Here is an 18592-nt window from a genome sequence, read left to right on the forward strand (position 1 = left end):
CAAACATCATTTATTGCGGGAGGCACTCCCCCTAGCCCACCGCAGATGTAATCAGCGACAGATGAGCTTCACATGCCATTGGCTCATGTCCACAGCAACAAAACTAGGCATCTTCACCTGGCCAAGTTGACGTCTAAACATAACTACCACATCCTCCACAGCACGTTGAGAGTTAAGTATTGATTTTTTCATCCATATAGACACAGGGGAGAGGCTTCAAAATCTTTTTAAAAGATACAGATTTGGACTTCCAGTTCCAGAACAAAATGGAGTAGACACATTTCTCTCTATTCCTCCCACTCAGTATAGCTAAAAACCCTGACATAATATATAAATCAAACACAAGAAGACTGAAAGGTGAAGAGAAAGAAGGCAAATCAGCTAAGTAACTTGATATCCAAGGAAAGACAGGGTAGGGAGTTCCTTAGCTTTCTTTTTGCTTCCTATACCCCAGACTGGATGCTGAAGAAGTTGGCAAGCCAGAAATGCCAAAAAAGACAGACAGAAAAAGAAGCCCCCCCAAAATGCCTATTCTCTCTAGTCAAGACACCTAAAAGGGGGCAGCCTTTGCAAGACAGATAACCTTTACACAATAACTACTCTAACTCCAACCAAACACCACAAAACAAAGAAACAAAAAAAATCCTACAGCCTCAACTCCATTCCCCCATCAGTAAAGGCTGAGGTGAAAACCTAGACTGCCACCATTGCACAGCTGCAATGAGGCTTCCCCTACCACCATGGCGGTGTCAGAGAAGGCCCAGTGCAAAGCCAGGACTTACAGCACCTTCCAGCAGGAACGAGGGCCCTCGCTCTCACTGTGATGTCAGTGGAGGCCACATAAGGAGCAGTAGCAAAACACTTCTCCCTTCCCAGCCAGGGCGGTGTCAGCAGAGGCCTGGTGAGAAGCCTGAACTCCCAACTCTGCATAGCAGTGATGATATAACTTCCATCACCCAGGGTGTCCAAAGAGATCAAGTAGGGAACCTGGATTTCTATCACTCCCCTGGCAGGAAAAAGACAGCACTCCTCTTCCTCCACTGGTGTGATATCAAAGGGACCTCTAAAACAGAAGATTTTAAGTAAGATCCAGAGTCTGATAAAATACCCAAAATGTCAAAGATACAATAAAAAAATTAATTATGGGAAGAATCAAGAAATCTCAAATTGACTAAGAAAAGACAAACAACAGATACAAACATCTAGATGACACAAATGTGGGAATTATCTAACTAGGTTTTTAATGCAAGCATTATAAAAATAACTTCAACAGATGATTATGAACACACTTAAAACAGGACAAATGAAAAAATAGAAAGACTCCACAATGAAATAGTCATAAGTTATAAGGAAGTTATAAAGAAGATCCAAATGGCAATTTTAGAACTGAAAAACATAATAACCAAAATAAAAATCTCAATGGAAGGTCAAACAGTAGAATGGAGAGAACAGAGGAAAGAATCAGTGAACCTGAGATAGAAATTATCCAAACCAAACAATGGAGAAAAAAACAAAGAAAAAAAATAGCTGAAGAGATGCTCAGGGACCTGTAGGATTATAACAAAAGATTTAAAATTTGTCTCATTGTAGTTCCAGAAGGGAGAGAAGAGGGAGGGCTGAAAATTTTTGAAAAAATAATAGCAAAAAATTATCAAATTTAGAAAAAGATATAAATCTATACATTCAAGAAGCTGAGTGAAACCCCAACAGACTAAATCTAAACTTCTGAAAACTTAAGACAAAGAAAAAAAGTCTTGAAAGCAATGAGAAAAACAACACCTTCCCTATAGGGGAAAAACAATACATGTGACAGAAGATTTCTAATCTGAAACCATGGTGGCCAGAAGGAAGTGGCACATTTTTCAAGTGCAAAAGAACTGTCAATCCAGAATTCTATATTAGTGAAAATATCTTTCAGGAATGAAGAAAAAATGAAGACATTTTCAGATGAAGGAAAACTGCAAGAATATATTTCCAGCAGATGTATCCTAAAATACATAGCTATGGGAAGTTCTTGAAACAGAAAGGATAAGAGAAGGAATCTTGGAACATGAGGAAGGATGAAAGAACAAAAAAAGTAAAGGTATGAGAAAATACAGTAAGACTTTACCCTTCTCCTCTTGAGTTTTCTAGATTTGAAACATATATGAAATAGACTAATTCCTTGAAAAGCACAAACTATCACAATTCTCCAAATATGAAACAGATAATTTGAACTTGTAATTTTAAAAACTCCCCCCAAAATAAGTCTCCAAGTCCACATAGCTTCACTGGAGAATTCTGCCAAACCTTTAAAGTAGAATTAATGCCAATTCTACACAATGGCATTCATAAAACAGAAGAGGGGGAACACTTCCCAACTTTTTATGAGGCCAATTACTCTAATACCAAAACCAGACAAAGACAGTACCAAAAAAAAAAAGATTAAATACCAATACCCCTCATGAATAGGAGTAAAACTCTAACAAAATATTAGCAAATAGAATTCAGCAACATATAAAAAGAATTATACAACATGACAAAGAGGAGTTATTCTGAGGATAGAATATTGATTCAATACTCAAAATTCAATCAATATAAATCATCCACTATATTAACAGGCTAAAGAAGAAAAAACACATGGTTATATCAATAGATGTAGAAAAAGCATATGATAAAACTCATTACCATTCATTAAAAAAATTCTCAGAAAACTATGAAGAGGTGCATTTCCTCAACTTCATAAGCTAGCATCATACTCCAGGATGATAGCTTTTGCCTAAGACTGGGAACAAGGCAAGATTGTTTGCTCCCACCACTTTTATTCAACATATTAATGGAAGTCCTAGCCAGGAAAATAAGGCAAGAAAAGGAAATAAAAGGGATAAGATTGGAAAGAAATGAAACTGTTCCTATTTTCAGATGACATGATGGCTTAGGAAGAAAATCCCAAGGAATCCACAAAAAATCTCCTAGAACTAATAAGTGATTTCAGCAAAGAAAGAAGTGAGTTTACAGGATAGAAGATTATAATATAAAAATCAGTTATTATATTAACAATGAACAAGAAAGAAAAATTTAAAATATAACATTTATAGTGACTCAAAAACAAAGGAATACATAGGAATAAATCTGTACAGAATTTAAATGCTAAAAACTACAAAACACTTATGAAGGAAACCAAAAAAGATAAAAATAAACAGAGAGACTTAACATAGTAAAGATGTCAACTCTCCCCAAATTGATATACAGGTTTAATGCAATTCCTATCAGAATCCCAGCAAGAATTTTTATAGATCAAGATAAAATTATTGTGAAATGTATAGGGAAAACTAAAAGAATTATAATAGCTAAAACAATTTTGAAAAAGAAGAACATAATGGGAGAAAAACAAGGCTTGTTACATACCTATAAATAATCAAGTTAGCACATAACGAAGGGAGTACTCAAAGACTGTGGTTTTGGCAGAGGGATAGACACATAGATCAACAGAACAGAACAGAGAATCCAGAAGTAGATTTACACAGGTCTAGTCAACTTATTTTTGATGGAAGTGCTTAAGCAAGTCAATGGAGGAAGGATATAACCTTTTCAACAAGTGGTGCTGGAACAAGTGAACATCCATAGGCAAAAATAAATAAATAAATAAACCTTGAGTTAATTCTCACACCTTATACAAAAACTAACACAAAAATTGTGCTGGTTTGAATCCCTTATGTACACCAAAAAAAGACTTTGAATCCATTCTTGCGGGGGCAAATTTATTGTGGGTAGAACCTTTTGGTTAGATTGTTTCCATGGAGATGTGACCCAGTCCACTCAACTTCTCCTTGCTGAAGTCCATTATGGGTGGATGAAACACAAGAAACTCAGAGAGCTCAGAGAAGGTAAGAGGTGAAATTCAGAGTTTGCCCCAGAGAAACTAGATGGAAATGCCCAGAGACATTTGGAGACAGCTATTGAAACCAGAACCAGGAGAGAAGGACCAGCAGACGTCGCCATGTGTCTTCCCATGTGACAGAGGAACCTGGATGCCAGCAGTCTTTCCTCAGAGAAGGTTTCTTCCTCTTGATGCCTCAATATGGACATTTTCATGGCCTTTGAACTGTACATTTGTAACCCTAATAAAACACCATTGAAAAGCCAAGCCATCCTGGTATATTGCATTCCGACAGCTTTATAGCAAACCAAAACATAGATTTACATATAAAATGAAAAACTATAAAACTTTGAGAAGAAACTAAAAATAAAATCTTTGAGACCTAGGGCTTGGTGAAAAGTTCTTATGACATCAAAAGCATGATCCATAAAAGAAAAAAAAATCAATATATTGGACTTCATCAAAATAAAAAAAATAAAACTTTTGGTCTATGAAAGATGCCGTCAGGGGCATGAAAAGACATGCTATGGACTGGGAGAAAATATTTGCAAACCACATATTTGATAATGGACTTGAATTTAGAATATATATATCAAACTTTCAAAACTCAAAGTAAACAATCCAATTAGAAAATGGGCTAAAGACATGAAGAGATATTCCACCAAAGAAGATACAGGTGGCAAATACACACATGAAAAGATGTTTCAACATCACTAGTGATTAGGAAAATGCAAATTAAGACCATGATAAGATATCATTATGGATCTATTAGAACAGCTAAAACAAACAATAGCAACAATACCAAATGCTAGCAAGGATGTGGAGAAACTGGATCTTGCATACACGGCTGGTGGGCACGTAAGATTACAGCCACTGAAGAAAATAACTTGACAGGTTCTCAAAAACTAAACATACACTTAGCATACAATGCAGTGATCATACTCCTGGACATTTATCCCAGAGAAATAAAACCTTATGTCCACACAAGAAAATTTACACAAATGTTCATAGTAGTTTTATTTACAATAGGCAACAACTAGAAACAACCAAAATATCCCTCAAAAGATGAATGGCTAAACAAAGTGTGATAAATTCACACCAGAGAATACTGCTCAACAATAAAAAGGAAAGAACTACTGACAATGCAAAACAACTTGGATGGGGGGTACAAGGGTAGTTCAGTGGTAGAATTCTCACCTGCCATGCAGGAGACCTGGGTTTGATTCCTGGCCCATGCACTTCCCAAAAAACAAACAAACACAAAAAATTCAACAAATGGTGTTGCAATAGCGGGACACTCACATGGAAAAAGAATGAAATGTGACCCCGCCATATAGCATAAAAAAAAAAAAAGAAAAAGCAATGGATGCATTATGCTAAGTGAAAAAAGCCAACTTCAAAAGGTCACATGCTGTATATATGATGTCATTAATATAGCCTTCTCAAAATGACAAAACTGTATAGATGGAAAACAAATTAGTGGTTACCAGAGGTTAGGAATGGGGTGAGGGAAGGAGAGAGTAGGTATGACTTCTTCTTTTTTTTTTATTACATGGGCAGGCACCGGGAATTGAACCCGGGTCCTCTGGCATGGCAGGCAAGCATTCTTGCCTGCTGAGCCACTGTGGCCCGCCCAGGTATGACTTCTGTATCTTGATTATGGTGGTAGGTAGGTGGTGGTTACAAGAACTGACACGTGATAAAATAACACAGAACTATACACACACAGTACTGATGTCAATGTCCTGATTTTGATAGCATAGTATAGTTGGGTAAAATGTAACCATTGGGAGAAAGCAGGTAAAAGATACGTAGGACCTCTCTGTACTGTGTTTGCAACTTCCTATGACTGTATACTTATTTCAAAATAACTTAAGAAAAAAGATGTTAAGAAAAAAGATTCTGAACTGGGTGCTCCTCCCTCCTTAAACTACCACCACATCATATGTGCCCAGCTTACAAATCTCTCCCTTTCTTGGAACTGTCTCCTTCCTCTTTCCCTCTCCTCCACAGGGATGGGCCCTTGGCAGTTTGGTCTGTCTCATGAACCCCCAACCTCCATTTTCACCCCTGAATGGACATTGGCCTATGCTAAGCTGAGCAGATTCTCTCTCCCAGAGATGTGGAGTTATGGCAAAGATTTCAGGTCATTATAGAAGGAATGTAAGCCCTGGAGCTGAAGATGGTTAAGAAGTCTTCAGAGAAGAAAATAGCAAATATACTCTGAAAAAATATAGAAGAATCTTGGAAGGAGCTCCCAAAAGTCTGCAGTTCCTTCTTCTAATGCATTCCTGTTACTGGTTTTTATGAGTCACCTCTACCTATAACCTTATAATAGTTCAAAAATATAATCAGATCCAAAACCCAAATGCAGACACCAATGTCAATCTCAGAACTCCTTTCAAGAGTTCAGCAAAGGCATTTAATTTGCTTCATCCTCTTAAGAGTTGCTTCTAGAGTCTGCCCCTTCAGAGTCTCCTGACTTTCTTATTCACTATTCCATGCCAAGCTATAACTGGCCTGGTTTCCGAGAAGGAAGATGAGATAGTACAAGTTCAAGTAGCCATTCATTTTGGCCGATTCTATTGTGCACCATGCTACCTATCGATTTAGAACTGCCACATTGTGAGGCACTGTCCATTAAGGTTTTGTGGCAGACTAGTTATCCCCTAAAACCTATTCTTGTGCCTTTTTTCTTTTTAGCGACATAAAATCCTCAGTTTGAGCTGTGCACATGGCCAGCCAGCTAGAAACTATATTTCTCTGTCTCTATTGCAGCTAGGTGTGACCAGATGACTACATTTGAACCAATGGGATCAAAGAGAAGTGATGTATGGCACTTCTGACTCCTGGCCTTAAGCCAGTTTTCTCACCATTTGTTCTTTCCTCTTCCCACAGCCTGGAACGCAGACAGAGTGGCGGTAAGCCATCTTCAACGATATGGATAAAGGCAGTCCCCAAGGGGAAGTGGAATAAGGCAGACACACATGGGTCCCGGGGCAGAGCTACCCTATTCTGCTTTTGGAGTGCTCACAAGCCCAGACTTTTACATACAAGAGAAATAAACTTCTATGTTATTTGAACCACTGTTATCTGGTTTTCGCTAACAAAGCCGAACTAATTCTTTAAGGAATATAAATTAAAGTTCCTAAGTAAGAAAAATCTTAGCCTTCTCCCTGGGCCCTGATTTCTCCCAAGGAAATCTGATTATGGTTTGTAAGAACTGAACTTGTATTGCCTTTTCCCCACTTGGAATTTGGGGTGCCAATCATCAACCCCCAACAGCCCAGAGGCATCACGGTACTTCTGTTGGGGGGACAGAAACAGAGTCCCAACCATACTGAGAGTGTCATGCAGTCAAGCAAACAGTGCCCCACTGGCTGCTGGGGACTCCGGGGGTTACAGAGCTAAGAGCAGAGCCCATGGAGGCTGGCCCAGGCTCAGCCATAGTGCAGGCACACAATAGCCTCTGCTTTCAAACTGCACAAATGAGTCTATTTTCCAAATGTCCATTCTTAGCAGATATACAATAATCAGCAAAGAAACAGTTAAGCCAAATTGCTTCTAAGAAATACTCACTTCTGTCCTGCCAGACAGCGCATTAATGATGATAAATCTGAGTTCTTTACTCATAACCTGGACTCAGCAGCAAACTTGGGGACAAATTTTTGTTCATTCCTTTGTCTAAATGGAATAGACAACAGTGACATTTGAAGTAGAATTTGTTCCTTACAATAGGTTAGCTCTAATGCTAATTTCTCTAAAAGCTGATGATCATTTTACAGATGATTTACTTTTTTAGCATTTCTCAACTGGTATTCCATGATCTACTTTTTTTTAGCATTTTTCAACTGGTATTCCATTAAGAACTAAGCCCTACAGAAAAATATTTAAATGACTCTTTTTCTCAGTTTTCCCACTCTAGATGCCTAGGAAGAAGGTTAACTTCTATGCAATGGGATGTTTATGGATATCAGCACTTAGTTCTCTCCCAGAACCCTCATTGAGAAAAGGCTGTACATCACATGTCTGGCTGACTCTTTCTAGGTCTTAAGTATCTACCAATGATAAGTCACTTCTTATTACTCCAAAATAAACTGGTCTGTAACTAAAATAAGAAGTTGCATAAAGTTCCCTGACCCCAAAGTTTAGAGCCCTGTCATTTATAGCATTAATAGTACTGCTGGTAGACATGAGCCTCTGGTTTGCGACTCGGCTCTTTGAGCCTGCCTGCACGTGGTCGCTTCACAAGTGAGCAAGTATCATGGTAAGGAACACTTACCAAACAGGCAGATAAAAGACAATACCTCCTTTCAACAACAGTGCATGTTTCCATATACAAAAGATGAGCTGGATCCCTACTTCACACCAAAAGGAAAAATAAACTTAAAATGGATTAAAGGCATAAAGAGCTCTTAGAAGAAAACATAGCAGCAAATTTTCATTTATTTGGGTTAGGCAATGGTATCTTGCACATAACAACATAAGTACAACAGAAAAATTGATAAATTGGACTTCATGAAAATTAAAAACTATTGTGCTATAACTAACACCATCAAGAAAATGAAATGATAACCCATGGAATAGGAGAATATATTTTAAAATCACATATCTTATAAGGGACTTACACCCAGAATATATAAAGAACTCATCTCAAAAATAAAAATATAAATAATCCAATGAGAAATGGGCAGAAGATCTAAATAAACGTTTCTCCACAGAAGATATTCCACTCCTGGGTATATATCCAAGAGAAATGAAAACAAACGACCACACAAAAAGTGTACACAAATGCTCAGAGCAGTGCTTTCATCATAGCCAAAAAGTGGAAACAATCCAAATGTCCAGCAACTGATAATCAGATGAATAAACCGTAATATAACTATACAATGGAATATTACTATGAAATAAAACTATTCAGACTCTGATTCATGCTACAATATGAATGAACCTTGAAAAAGCATTATGCTAAGTGAAAGAAGTCAGGCACAAAATACCATATATTACGATTTCATTTATACAAAATAGCCAGGGCAGGAAAATCTACAGAAACAGAAAGTAGACTAGTCTGGGGGCTGGGGGGTGAATGGGGAGTGACTGCTAATGGGGATCTTTTTGAGTGATGAAAATGTTCTAAAATTAGATTTGGGTAATGGTTGCACAACTCTGAGTATATATTTTTTATATATATATTATATATATACATTAAAAAGTACACTATTGTTATCCGTTTAATGGGTGAACTGTATGGTATGCGAAATATATTTCAATAAAACTGTTTAAAAAAAGAGTTAGAAAGAGAACAAAATCTCTGCTTGTTCTGTACTAGATGCCCTGCCATCCATTCCTGTGGATGTGGCAGCCACCACCGACTAACTTGAATGAACAAGGAGCTGAGATTATAAAGAATGGTGGAGTAAAGCATGGAAGAATTGCGTGCTCTTTGTCCCCGATAGGCAGCCACCCTCCAGGCTCAAGGATGGCTAGAAGACAATGAAAGCTCCTAGTGAAGGACAAAATATATTTCCTTGGTTCCGGAGAAGATGGCGGCTTAGTAAGACGCGCGGGTCTTAGTTCCTCCTCCAGAAAAGCAACTAAAGAAACAGAAACAATACGAAACAGCTCCCGGAGCCACGACAGAGACCAAAAAGACAGCATACCCCATTCTGGAACGGCTGAATGGGCAGGGAGAATCCACTGTGGTGAGATACCCGAGGGGCACGCGTTTTCCCGGCTGGGGCGGCTGGTGACTGGGGTCCCCTCCACGCACGTGGCTCCCCGGTCTGACTGGGAACGTTGGATAGTGGGGCCCTCCCGCCACGCTTGGCGTCTCGGGCCAGCTGGGCAATTTGGACCGGCACTCCCCCAAGCCACGGCGGCCGGCGACCCCCCCTCCACGCGCGGTTTCCCGGGCCGACTGCGAGATTCGGATTGGCAAGTTAAAGGAGCCACAGTATCTTTTACTGGTGGGCCCCGCAGAGAGACGAGCGCCACGAGCGCCACCTACTGGGCAGGAAAAGAAAAACAGAGCCCAGAGATTTCACAGAAAAACCTTTCAACCAGCCGGGTCCCACACCCAGGGAAATCTGATCAAATGCCCAGACACCAGCAGAAAATAATGGATGACGCTCGGAAAATTGAAGATATGGCCCAGTCAAAGGAACAAACCAATAGTTCAAATGAGATACAGGAGCTGAGACAACTAATGCTGAATATACGAACAGAAATGGAAAAACTCTTCAAAAACCAAATCAATAAATTGAGGGAGGACATGAAGAAGACATGGGCTGAACAAAAAGAAGAAATAGAAAATCTGAAAAAACAAATCACAGAACTTATGGGAGTGAAGGACAAAGAAGAAAAAATGGAAAAAACAATGGATACCTACAATGGTAGATCTAAAGAGACAGAAGCTACAATTAGTGAACTGGAGGATGGAACATCTGAATTCCAAAAAGAAAAAGAAACTATAGGGAAAAGAATGGAAAAATTTGAACAGGGGATCAGGGAACTGAAGGACAATGTGAAGCGCACAAATATACGTGTTGTGGGTGTCCCAGAAGGAGAAGAGAAGGGAAAAGGAGGAGAAAAACTAATGGAAGAAATTATCACTGAAAATTTCCCAACTCTTATGAAAGACCTAAATTTGCAGATCCAAGAAGTACAGCGCACCCCAAAGAGAATAGACCCAAATAGGCGTTCTCCAAGACACTTACTAGTTAGAATGTCAGAGGTCAAAGAGAAAGAGAGGATCTTGAAAGCAGCAAGAGAAAAACAATCCGTCACATACAAGGGAAACCCAATAAGACTATGTGTAGATTTCTCAGCAGAAACCATGGAAGCTAGAAGACAGTGGGATGATATATTTAAATTACTAAAAGAGAAAAACTGCCAACCAAGACTTCTATATCCAGCAAAGTTGTCCTTCAAAAATGAAGGAGAAATTAAAACATTTATAGACAAAAAGTCACTGAGAGAATTTGTGACCAAGAGACCAGCTCTGCAAGAAATACTAAAGGGAGCACTAGAGTCAGATACGAAAAGACAGAAGAGAGAGGTATGGAGTAAAGCGTAGAAAGAAGGAAAATCAGATATGATATATATAATACAAAAGCCAAAATGGTAGAGGAAAATATTATCCAAACAGTAATAACACTAAAAGTTAATGGACTGAATTTCCCAATCAAAAGACATAGACTGGCAGAATGGATTACAACCCAGCAATACCACTGCTAGGTATCTACTCAAAGGACTTAAGGGCAAAGACACAGACGGACATTTGCACACCAGTGTTTATAGCAGCATTATCTACAATTGCAAAGAGATGGAAACAGCCAAAATGTCCATCAACAGACGAGTGGCTAAACAAACTGTGGCATATACCTACGATGGAATATTATGCAGCTTTAAGACAGACTAAACTTATGAAGCATGTAATAACATGGATGGACCTAGAGAACATTATGCTGAGTGAGTCTAGCCAAAAACTAAAGGACAAATACTGTATGGTCCCACTGATGTGAACGGACATTCGAGAATAAACTTGGAATATGTCATTGGTAACAGAGTCCAGCAGGAGGTAGAAACAGGGTAAGATAATGGGTAATTGGAGCTGAAGGGATACAGACTGTGCAACAGGACTAGATACAAAAACTCAAAAATGGACAGCACAATAATACCTAAGTGTAATGTAAGTATGTTGGAACACTGAATGAAGCTGCACCTGAAATATGGTTTTTTGTTTGTTTGTTTGTTTTTTTGTATCTTTTGTTTTTGTTTTTTTCTTTTTCCTTTTTATATATATATATATATATTTATTAGTATTATTATTTTAATTCTCTTCTCTATACTAACATTCTATATCTTTTTCTGCTGTTTTGCTAGTTCTTTTCCTAAATCGATGCAAATGTACTAAGAAATGATGATCATACATCTATGTGATGATACTAAGAATTACTGAGTGCATGTGTAGAATGGAATGATTTCTAAATGTTGTGTTAATTTCTTTTCTTTTTTTGATTAATAAAAAAATTTTAAAAATTAAAATAAAAAAATAAGAGAGCAACAAAAATATATATATATATATATATTTCCTTTATACACCGATACCACCAGGAAACTGTCCATCTGAGGAAAAAAATCATACGTAGAAGAGGACCACACAGAATCAGAAGAGAATTTTGGCTTTGAGGAAGAGTTGCTGACACCACCCATGGCACCTAGTAGGGAGTGCTTTTCTCTCCACAGGAGAAAATCAGCAACCGAGCCTAAGAACTGCAAGGACCCTACAGGAGTGTCATGCCATCTCCTGAGCATTCATGTCAGTGACCTACCAGACTCACTTGAAGTTGCACACAGCACTGGGTTTCTACTCTGAACATCTTCAATTTTGCTAAAGGGAAATCAAGGCAAGACAAGGCTCTGCTAAAGCCACAGCCTTGTGGAGAGGGATGGCTTATCTGCAGCATTGTCCTCTCGGTCCCTGGCCACGTCCACAGCTATCTTACCCTCCCTCCAAGGCCCATCACAGTCAGTTAAATAGGTATCTTGGAGGCTTTGCACATCACCATCCTGTGCTGAGAGATGATCAACTGAAACTCTTTATGGGGATTTTAAAAAACCACATGACACATCTACAGAAAGGTGGGTCAGATAGCCGTGAAGACAGCAATTTGCCCTGGGGAAATATGAGATAAATCAGACAAAGAGGGAAAACTACCATTTATATTACTAGGAAAAAATTGGGTTAGCAAAAGGAAGAGGAGTAGGAATGAAAGGAAGAGGAAGGAGGAATGGAAAGCAAAGCAAACCAAACAGACTACAGGCAACTACTTATTTGACCCTTTGGAGGAGGTTGTCTTGTAGATTTTGAAGCTTCATTCTGTGACTGGGAGACGCTAATCCCAGCATACAGCAAGTAAGGGAAATAAAGCCACAGCCATCAAATCCTCCTCAGCGCGTGTGAGTATAAAGGCAAACATAACAACACACATACACACATTTACAGAGAAGCATCTGACCTTGCTCTCATTCCTCTGTTCTACTTACTTCTGGACGGTGGGATGGGGCTTTGCGGCTGGTACAGCAGCTGGCCCACCTACAGTGGGAGAAGGCTCTTGGTTTTCTGCAGCTTGATTTTCAGGTCTGAATTTCCTACGGATGGGCTTTGATGGGGGCTGAGAATATGGTATGTCCTGTGGCTTAAAAATAAAACCAAGACAAAAAAAACAAGAAAGTTCAAAAACCAAATGACAACCTCCCATCGTAGCAATGCTCCACGTTCCTCTGCCCCTAATCCCAAGGCCAGGCAATGCATTATTTAAACCCCACACCTGAGATTATGTGGCTGATTCATGGTATGGTAAAAATTGGAGAGTCACAGACATCTGATTCCAGTGGCATCTCTGTCTCTCTATTTGCCCACCCCCAGCCCCCTAGCTACTTTCTAATGTTTCAAGCATTCTATTGCCTCTTCTTGTCATTTAAAACTCACACAGACTCTGCATGCATCTTCTGACATGGGGCTTTTTCTGAATTGAGGATAAAATTGGCTCCTGCCTCACTTTGGGGCTTTTGGGAATATAAGTTTTAAAGTTTGTAAAAGTCTTAGTCACACTAAGGCTCATTCTCCCCCACAATTCCTACATGAAGTCAAACAAAAGAGCAAAACAATGGAGGCCAAAGCCTCAATGTGTTCCTGAGACTGATGGGAGAAGAGCCCGAGAGAGAATGGGGCAAGAAGATGAATGGAGAACATAATGAGTGAGTTATGCTTCCTGATCAGATGACAGGTGGCTCAGTGACATGGGTGGGCAGGGGTGAAGGTACTGGCATGCAAGAAAGGGCCGTGGTCAAAACACAGAAGAGGAGACTCCTCATGCCCAAGGGGTGCTCACAGAGGCTTAAACACCTGTCCCTCCCCACAGCACCTCCTGATCTTGCAGAAAGCAAGGCCTCCAGGTTTAGCTGGGAGGTTGAGGAAGGAAGTAGATACAAACTGTCAAAGACATCAAAGTGTTAAGCCCAGGAGTCTTCAGGAACCTAACCTTCACAAAGAATCCAAATTCTAGGAAATCTTACCTAAAACAAAACCTTAAAACAATAGTCTTGCTAACAGAGGCAGGAAGCCCAGACCTGGGGCTCATAAAGCTTCCCTAACAGCATCCCTCAGGCTGACCTTACCTTTTTTGCTGGACTACTTTCTGCAGCCTGAGAAGGGACTCTGTTCAATTGAGGGTGTAACTCAGCCTCAGATGCTTGTTCAGACTGCAACAAGAGATCACAGAGAGGATAAAAATACAAGAACCTAAGTTATAATGAAGCGCACATATGAAAAGAGCCATTAAGGGGAAATTAATTTAGATCACATTTTAGCCAAGTATGGCCAGGTCTGCTGATCTTTGAGGAAAACCTTCTGTACACCCTGCTATTCCCTCCCATCTCTCCTTCCAGCATTGTTGAATCTTAGGAAAAGAAATCATGTCAGTTTCTATGATGGGACTTATGTACTCCTAAAAATCTAATGTTTCATGAGCTCAAACTCTAAAAATAACAGGGTTTATAGAAAAAATAGAATTGGGAAAGACAACTTAAAATGTTAACTTGAGCATTTCTTGGTATATACCTAAATGAGCTGAAAACAGGGACTCCAACCAATACTTGTACACCAATGTTTATAGCAGCATTATTCACAAGAGCCAAAAGATGGAAACAACCCAAGTGTCCATCAACAGATAAGCGAAGAAAATGGATTACAGCCATACAGTGGAATATTATTCAGCCATAAAAAAGGAATGGAGTACTAATACATTCTACAACATGGATGAACCCTGAAGATATCATGTTGAGGGAAATAAGCCAGAACACAGAAAGACAAGTACTGTATGATCTTGCTTATATGAAATACCTAGGAGAAACAAAGTTCATACAGACAGATAGTGGTTTATAGGTTACCAGGGCCTGGGAGAGAGGAGGGAGTTATAGCTTAATGGGCAAGTAGTTTCTATTTGAGGTGATTAAAAAGGAGAGTTAATAGGTGTTGGTGACAGTAGCACAATATTATAAATATTATTCTACAGAGCAGATGCCAATCAGTCAAGAGGAAGAGCTCCAGGTGACCAGCATCACGTACAAGTCCCTATTTCCCCTGGATTGCCACATTCAGCTATGTTGGAATACCTTGCTTCCAGACTCTGGGAACCAGTGATATAAAAGATAAAATGCTGAGGGGTAAAAAAAATAACAGCTGCATATGAATCATGACTCTATGGTTATACTGACATCAGTACTCAACTTACCCATAAACTAATCTGTGTAACAGAAACACACACTGTAGCCAAACTGCCTTCATGTGCATGTGTCCATTTTGTCCCTAACCCAGCACTCTTTAACCTCCTGGTGAGTGTGGTTTTTGCCTTTGACCCTACTGAAATGGCTTGTTCCCAGGAGCACTAATGCCCCCTATCGAGAAGATTCTAGCTGCCTCTTCTGGTCTTCTCCTCACTGAACCTCTTCTGCCAGCAAGGTACTCTTAACTACCTTTTTAGAACTCCTGTCCCTGCTGCTGATAAGCCACCTCTCCTGGACTGCCTCCTACTTATGACCAGTATCCCTTCCCTTTCCTCTTTTGACTTCTCTTATCCCACAAATGTAGATTTCCCGAGGGTCTGTCTTCAATTCCCCTGTTCCATTTTGCCATTCCTGTTCATTCTTTCCTGGGGTAATTCCATCTGCTCCTAGGTTTTAACTTATCCTGAGGGCCATGGGGTCCACTGAAGAATCCTAAATAAGCAGGTGATCTGACTAGATATGTATTTTAGAAAGATTATTCTGGATCCAGGAAGTAAATGGACTGGAAGCAACCTATACTGGGGAAGGGAACCCAATTAGAAAGCTAAAGGAGAAAGCACGACAAGAAAACAGGTTGGTGGGAGTGCAAAGAGGCAGATTTGAGAGCTATTTAGACTGGCGCCTAAACACAACCTTGGTGATTGATGAAATGTGTAAGTGAAACAAAAGAACAATGACACATGGAATCCAGATTTAGATCTTAAACAATGGGTAAATGGTTCAGAGGGTAAAACAATTTAAAGCCAGAGGAAACAAATATGGCAGTGTAGAAACCGAATAAAATTAAGCAGATTCATGATAAAGCAGTGCTGGAACAGTCCATTCATGTCTTCTCATAGTGGTATCTCTCAAACCAAAACCCCAGAGGTTCCCAAACTTATTTGGCTTCAACTCCTTACTCCCATGTAACTCCCAATACCATCCAGCAAAACTCATGATCTGTGGAACACACTTTGGGAAACAGTGACCTACAGACTGTGTCTTTGAAAGAAAACCACTTCAGTTGACTTGAATGTCAAGTACCATGCTCCAGGCCCATTCCTTCACAACGGTCAGCAGGCTCAACTCCAAGGATACCCCCTCTAGCTTTGGCCAAGAGTATGGAAGCAGGGTGAGGATGGGGTTTGCCGCCTGGCAAGAAGGGCTCGGTTCATTCCTTCCTCCCTTCTCTCTCCTCCCTAGCTGCCAACTCCTCCTCTGCAAGATTTTATTCACTGTTTCTTTAAAATGCCCTGGACACAAATAGAATAAAAATCATTAATTATAAAAGTTGAAGCAGAGGAACCCAACACTGATAAATTATAGCTTGTTTCTTAAAGCAGCTTAAAACAGCATGTCTCAGATTCCAGTTGCACCCAGGCAGGCTAGCTTTACAAAGGTCCCACTGTCCCACCTGTGTCCAGGTACTCATCACACCTCCCACCTGGGGCTCTGCAAAATCTTCAACAGGTCCTTTTTTAGTCTACAGTTTCTTTCTTGTTTGACCCACTTTGCACACCACTGAGAAACTAATCTTGTAAAGCACCATTCCATCAAAATGTTCTCTTTCAGTGTATGCCTGAGGCCTATGGCCCACAATGCAATCCCTCACCCAGTTAAAAGTCTCCCATCATCTGGCTCCGTCATTGTTACTGTTCCATCATCACTGCATTAGTTTGTCCATATGGAACCTGGTCCAACCAAATAAAAATTATCTGAACCTTCAAACACACCAGAAGTTTCTTCCCAACTCAATTCTGTTTGTTACAGATGCTCTAGCTCAGTGATTTCCAAAATATGGGATAATTTTTTTATAAATTACAAACTTCTAGACACCACCCCATTCTTCCCAAATCAGAATTCCCTGAAGGGAAGAGCATTAACAATCTATTTTAATAAGCTCCCTGGGTGATTTTTATGTAGCCAGCCCAGACCAACTGGGGACCATTGATGGTCCAAACTCTTCATTTGAAGAGATGAGGAATTCAAGTCTCCAAGGCCGTAGTCTGGACAAGGTCACAGGTGTTCTTGTAAAAACCAACTAGACTTCTTAACTGCTTTCTCAACTACTTATAATGGAGAGAATAGGGAGGTTTTTTTGCCACATGGTTCCATGAATAGATATTGGACAAAATTTCAGCAATAGGACTTTGTTTAAAAATCAAATGGCAAAAAATAAAAGTGAAATCATGTCATCTTTAAATACTAACTAGTCTAATTGCAGAATTTTTTCAAGTTTGCAATATTCATGCTGCTGATAGATTAGAAAAAGGAACTCAAACTTTGCCTATCACCCAAGAATCCAGGTATATCTTGAGAATTCTAGGCAGGTAAGAAGACACTTCTGCTGTAGTCTCTAGGGGATCGCTACCATTCTACTGGTATTCAAAGTCTCATTGGTGCCTACCATTTACCCAACCCCTATGTCTACTACAAAAGGGCAAGCCTGGAATGAGAAAACGCTGACTCTAGTTTAGAGTACAAGCAAATCCTATAAGCCAGGCTATCAACAATCCAAAAGTATGCCACTGACATTACTTCTATGAATATTGCCAGGGGAAATTAGAAAAAAAAAATAAAAGTACTGTCAGACTATTGGACTTTGTCACTGCCCCAGCACAGACATCTCAGGTGGTTTGGAATGAACCCCTCTGGTACCTGATCCTCTGGTGGCCCTCTATTGTAGGTCAACTCAGTAGTGGACATATCCAGGAAAATGCTGATGGAGGAGCTCAGGGATTCTTTGAAGTGGAAGTGGATAATCAGTAACTGTAATGGGCAACTGGTTTCTGAACACAGAAGTCACGCAGCAGAATTCCTTGAGAAATCCTGGAACTCACTGGATTATGGACAACATCCATGAGACAGACTTATTGTTACAGCTAAAGGACTAGGGGTGCTTTATTTTGGTCTACAAGACAAATGTTTTTACCATGACCAGGGTTTTGTTCTTCCATTTCCAACTTCTAGTAATCAAATGGAGATTTGAATCAAGTCTGAGCCCCACCATCCATTCATCACAGTACTAAAGCCATGGTGGATGGTGGAATACCAAATGCGGTCAACACCACAGACCACCTCACAGGTGAGGTGATTTATAGCAGGATTCTGTTGAGATCTATCTCCCCATTACCCACTGGGTAAGACTGAAGGAAGATGACTTATGCATGCTTCTTGCCAAATCAAACTGACCCTTAGTCTAGGACCCCTGTCACCATCAAGATTCCAAGGCATGTGGTTATAAGGCTGGGCTTTAGAAATTCTGTGTGCTGGGCCCCCACCATGACATATATAGGACTGACAACAAGGACAAAATTTTCAAAGTGTTTCACAGTCTTGGCCTCACCTGATATTTTACCATTCTGAATTCTGAATTCCTTCCCTGGTTCCATTACTCTGTATTAA

General features: G+C 39.8%; 1 protein-coding gene across 3 annotated transcripts in view; it reads right to left on the minus strand.

Moving 5' to 3' along the window:
- REPS2 (RALBP1 associated Eps domain containing 2) overlaps window positions 1–18592 on the minus strand; it is a 240313-nt gene that overhangs the window by 24176 nt on the left and 197545 nt on the right. For all 3 annotated transcript variants that reach the window (XM_077145368.1, XM_077145371.1, XM_077145369.1), the window contains 2 exons: window positions 14042–14125; window positions 12908–13059 (listed from right to left, as the gene is read on the minus strand). In XM_077145368.1, the coding sequence (XP_077001483.1) occupies window positions 12908–13059; window positions 14042–14125 (236 nt within the window). The remainder of the gene's footprint in view (window positions 1–12907; window positions 13060–14041; window positions 14126–18592) is intronic.

Source organism: Tamandua tetradactyla, chromosome X (assembly GCF_023851605.1).
Source record: "Tamandua tetradactyla isolate mTamTet1 chromosome X, mTamTet1.pri, whole genome shotgun sequence".
NCBI lineage: Eukaryota > Metazoa > Chordata > Mammalia > Pilosa > Myrmecophagidae > Tamandua > Tamandua tetradactyla.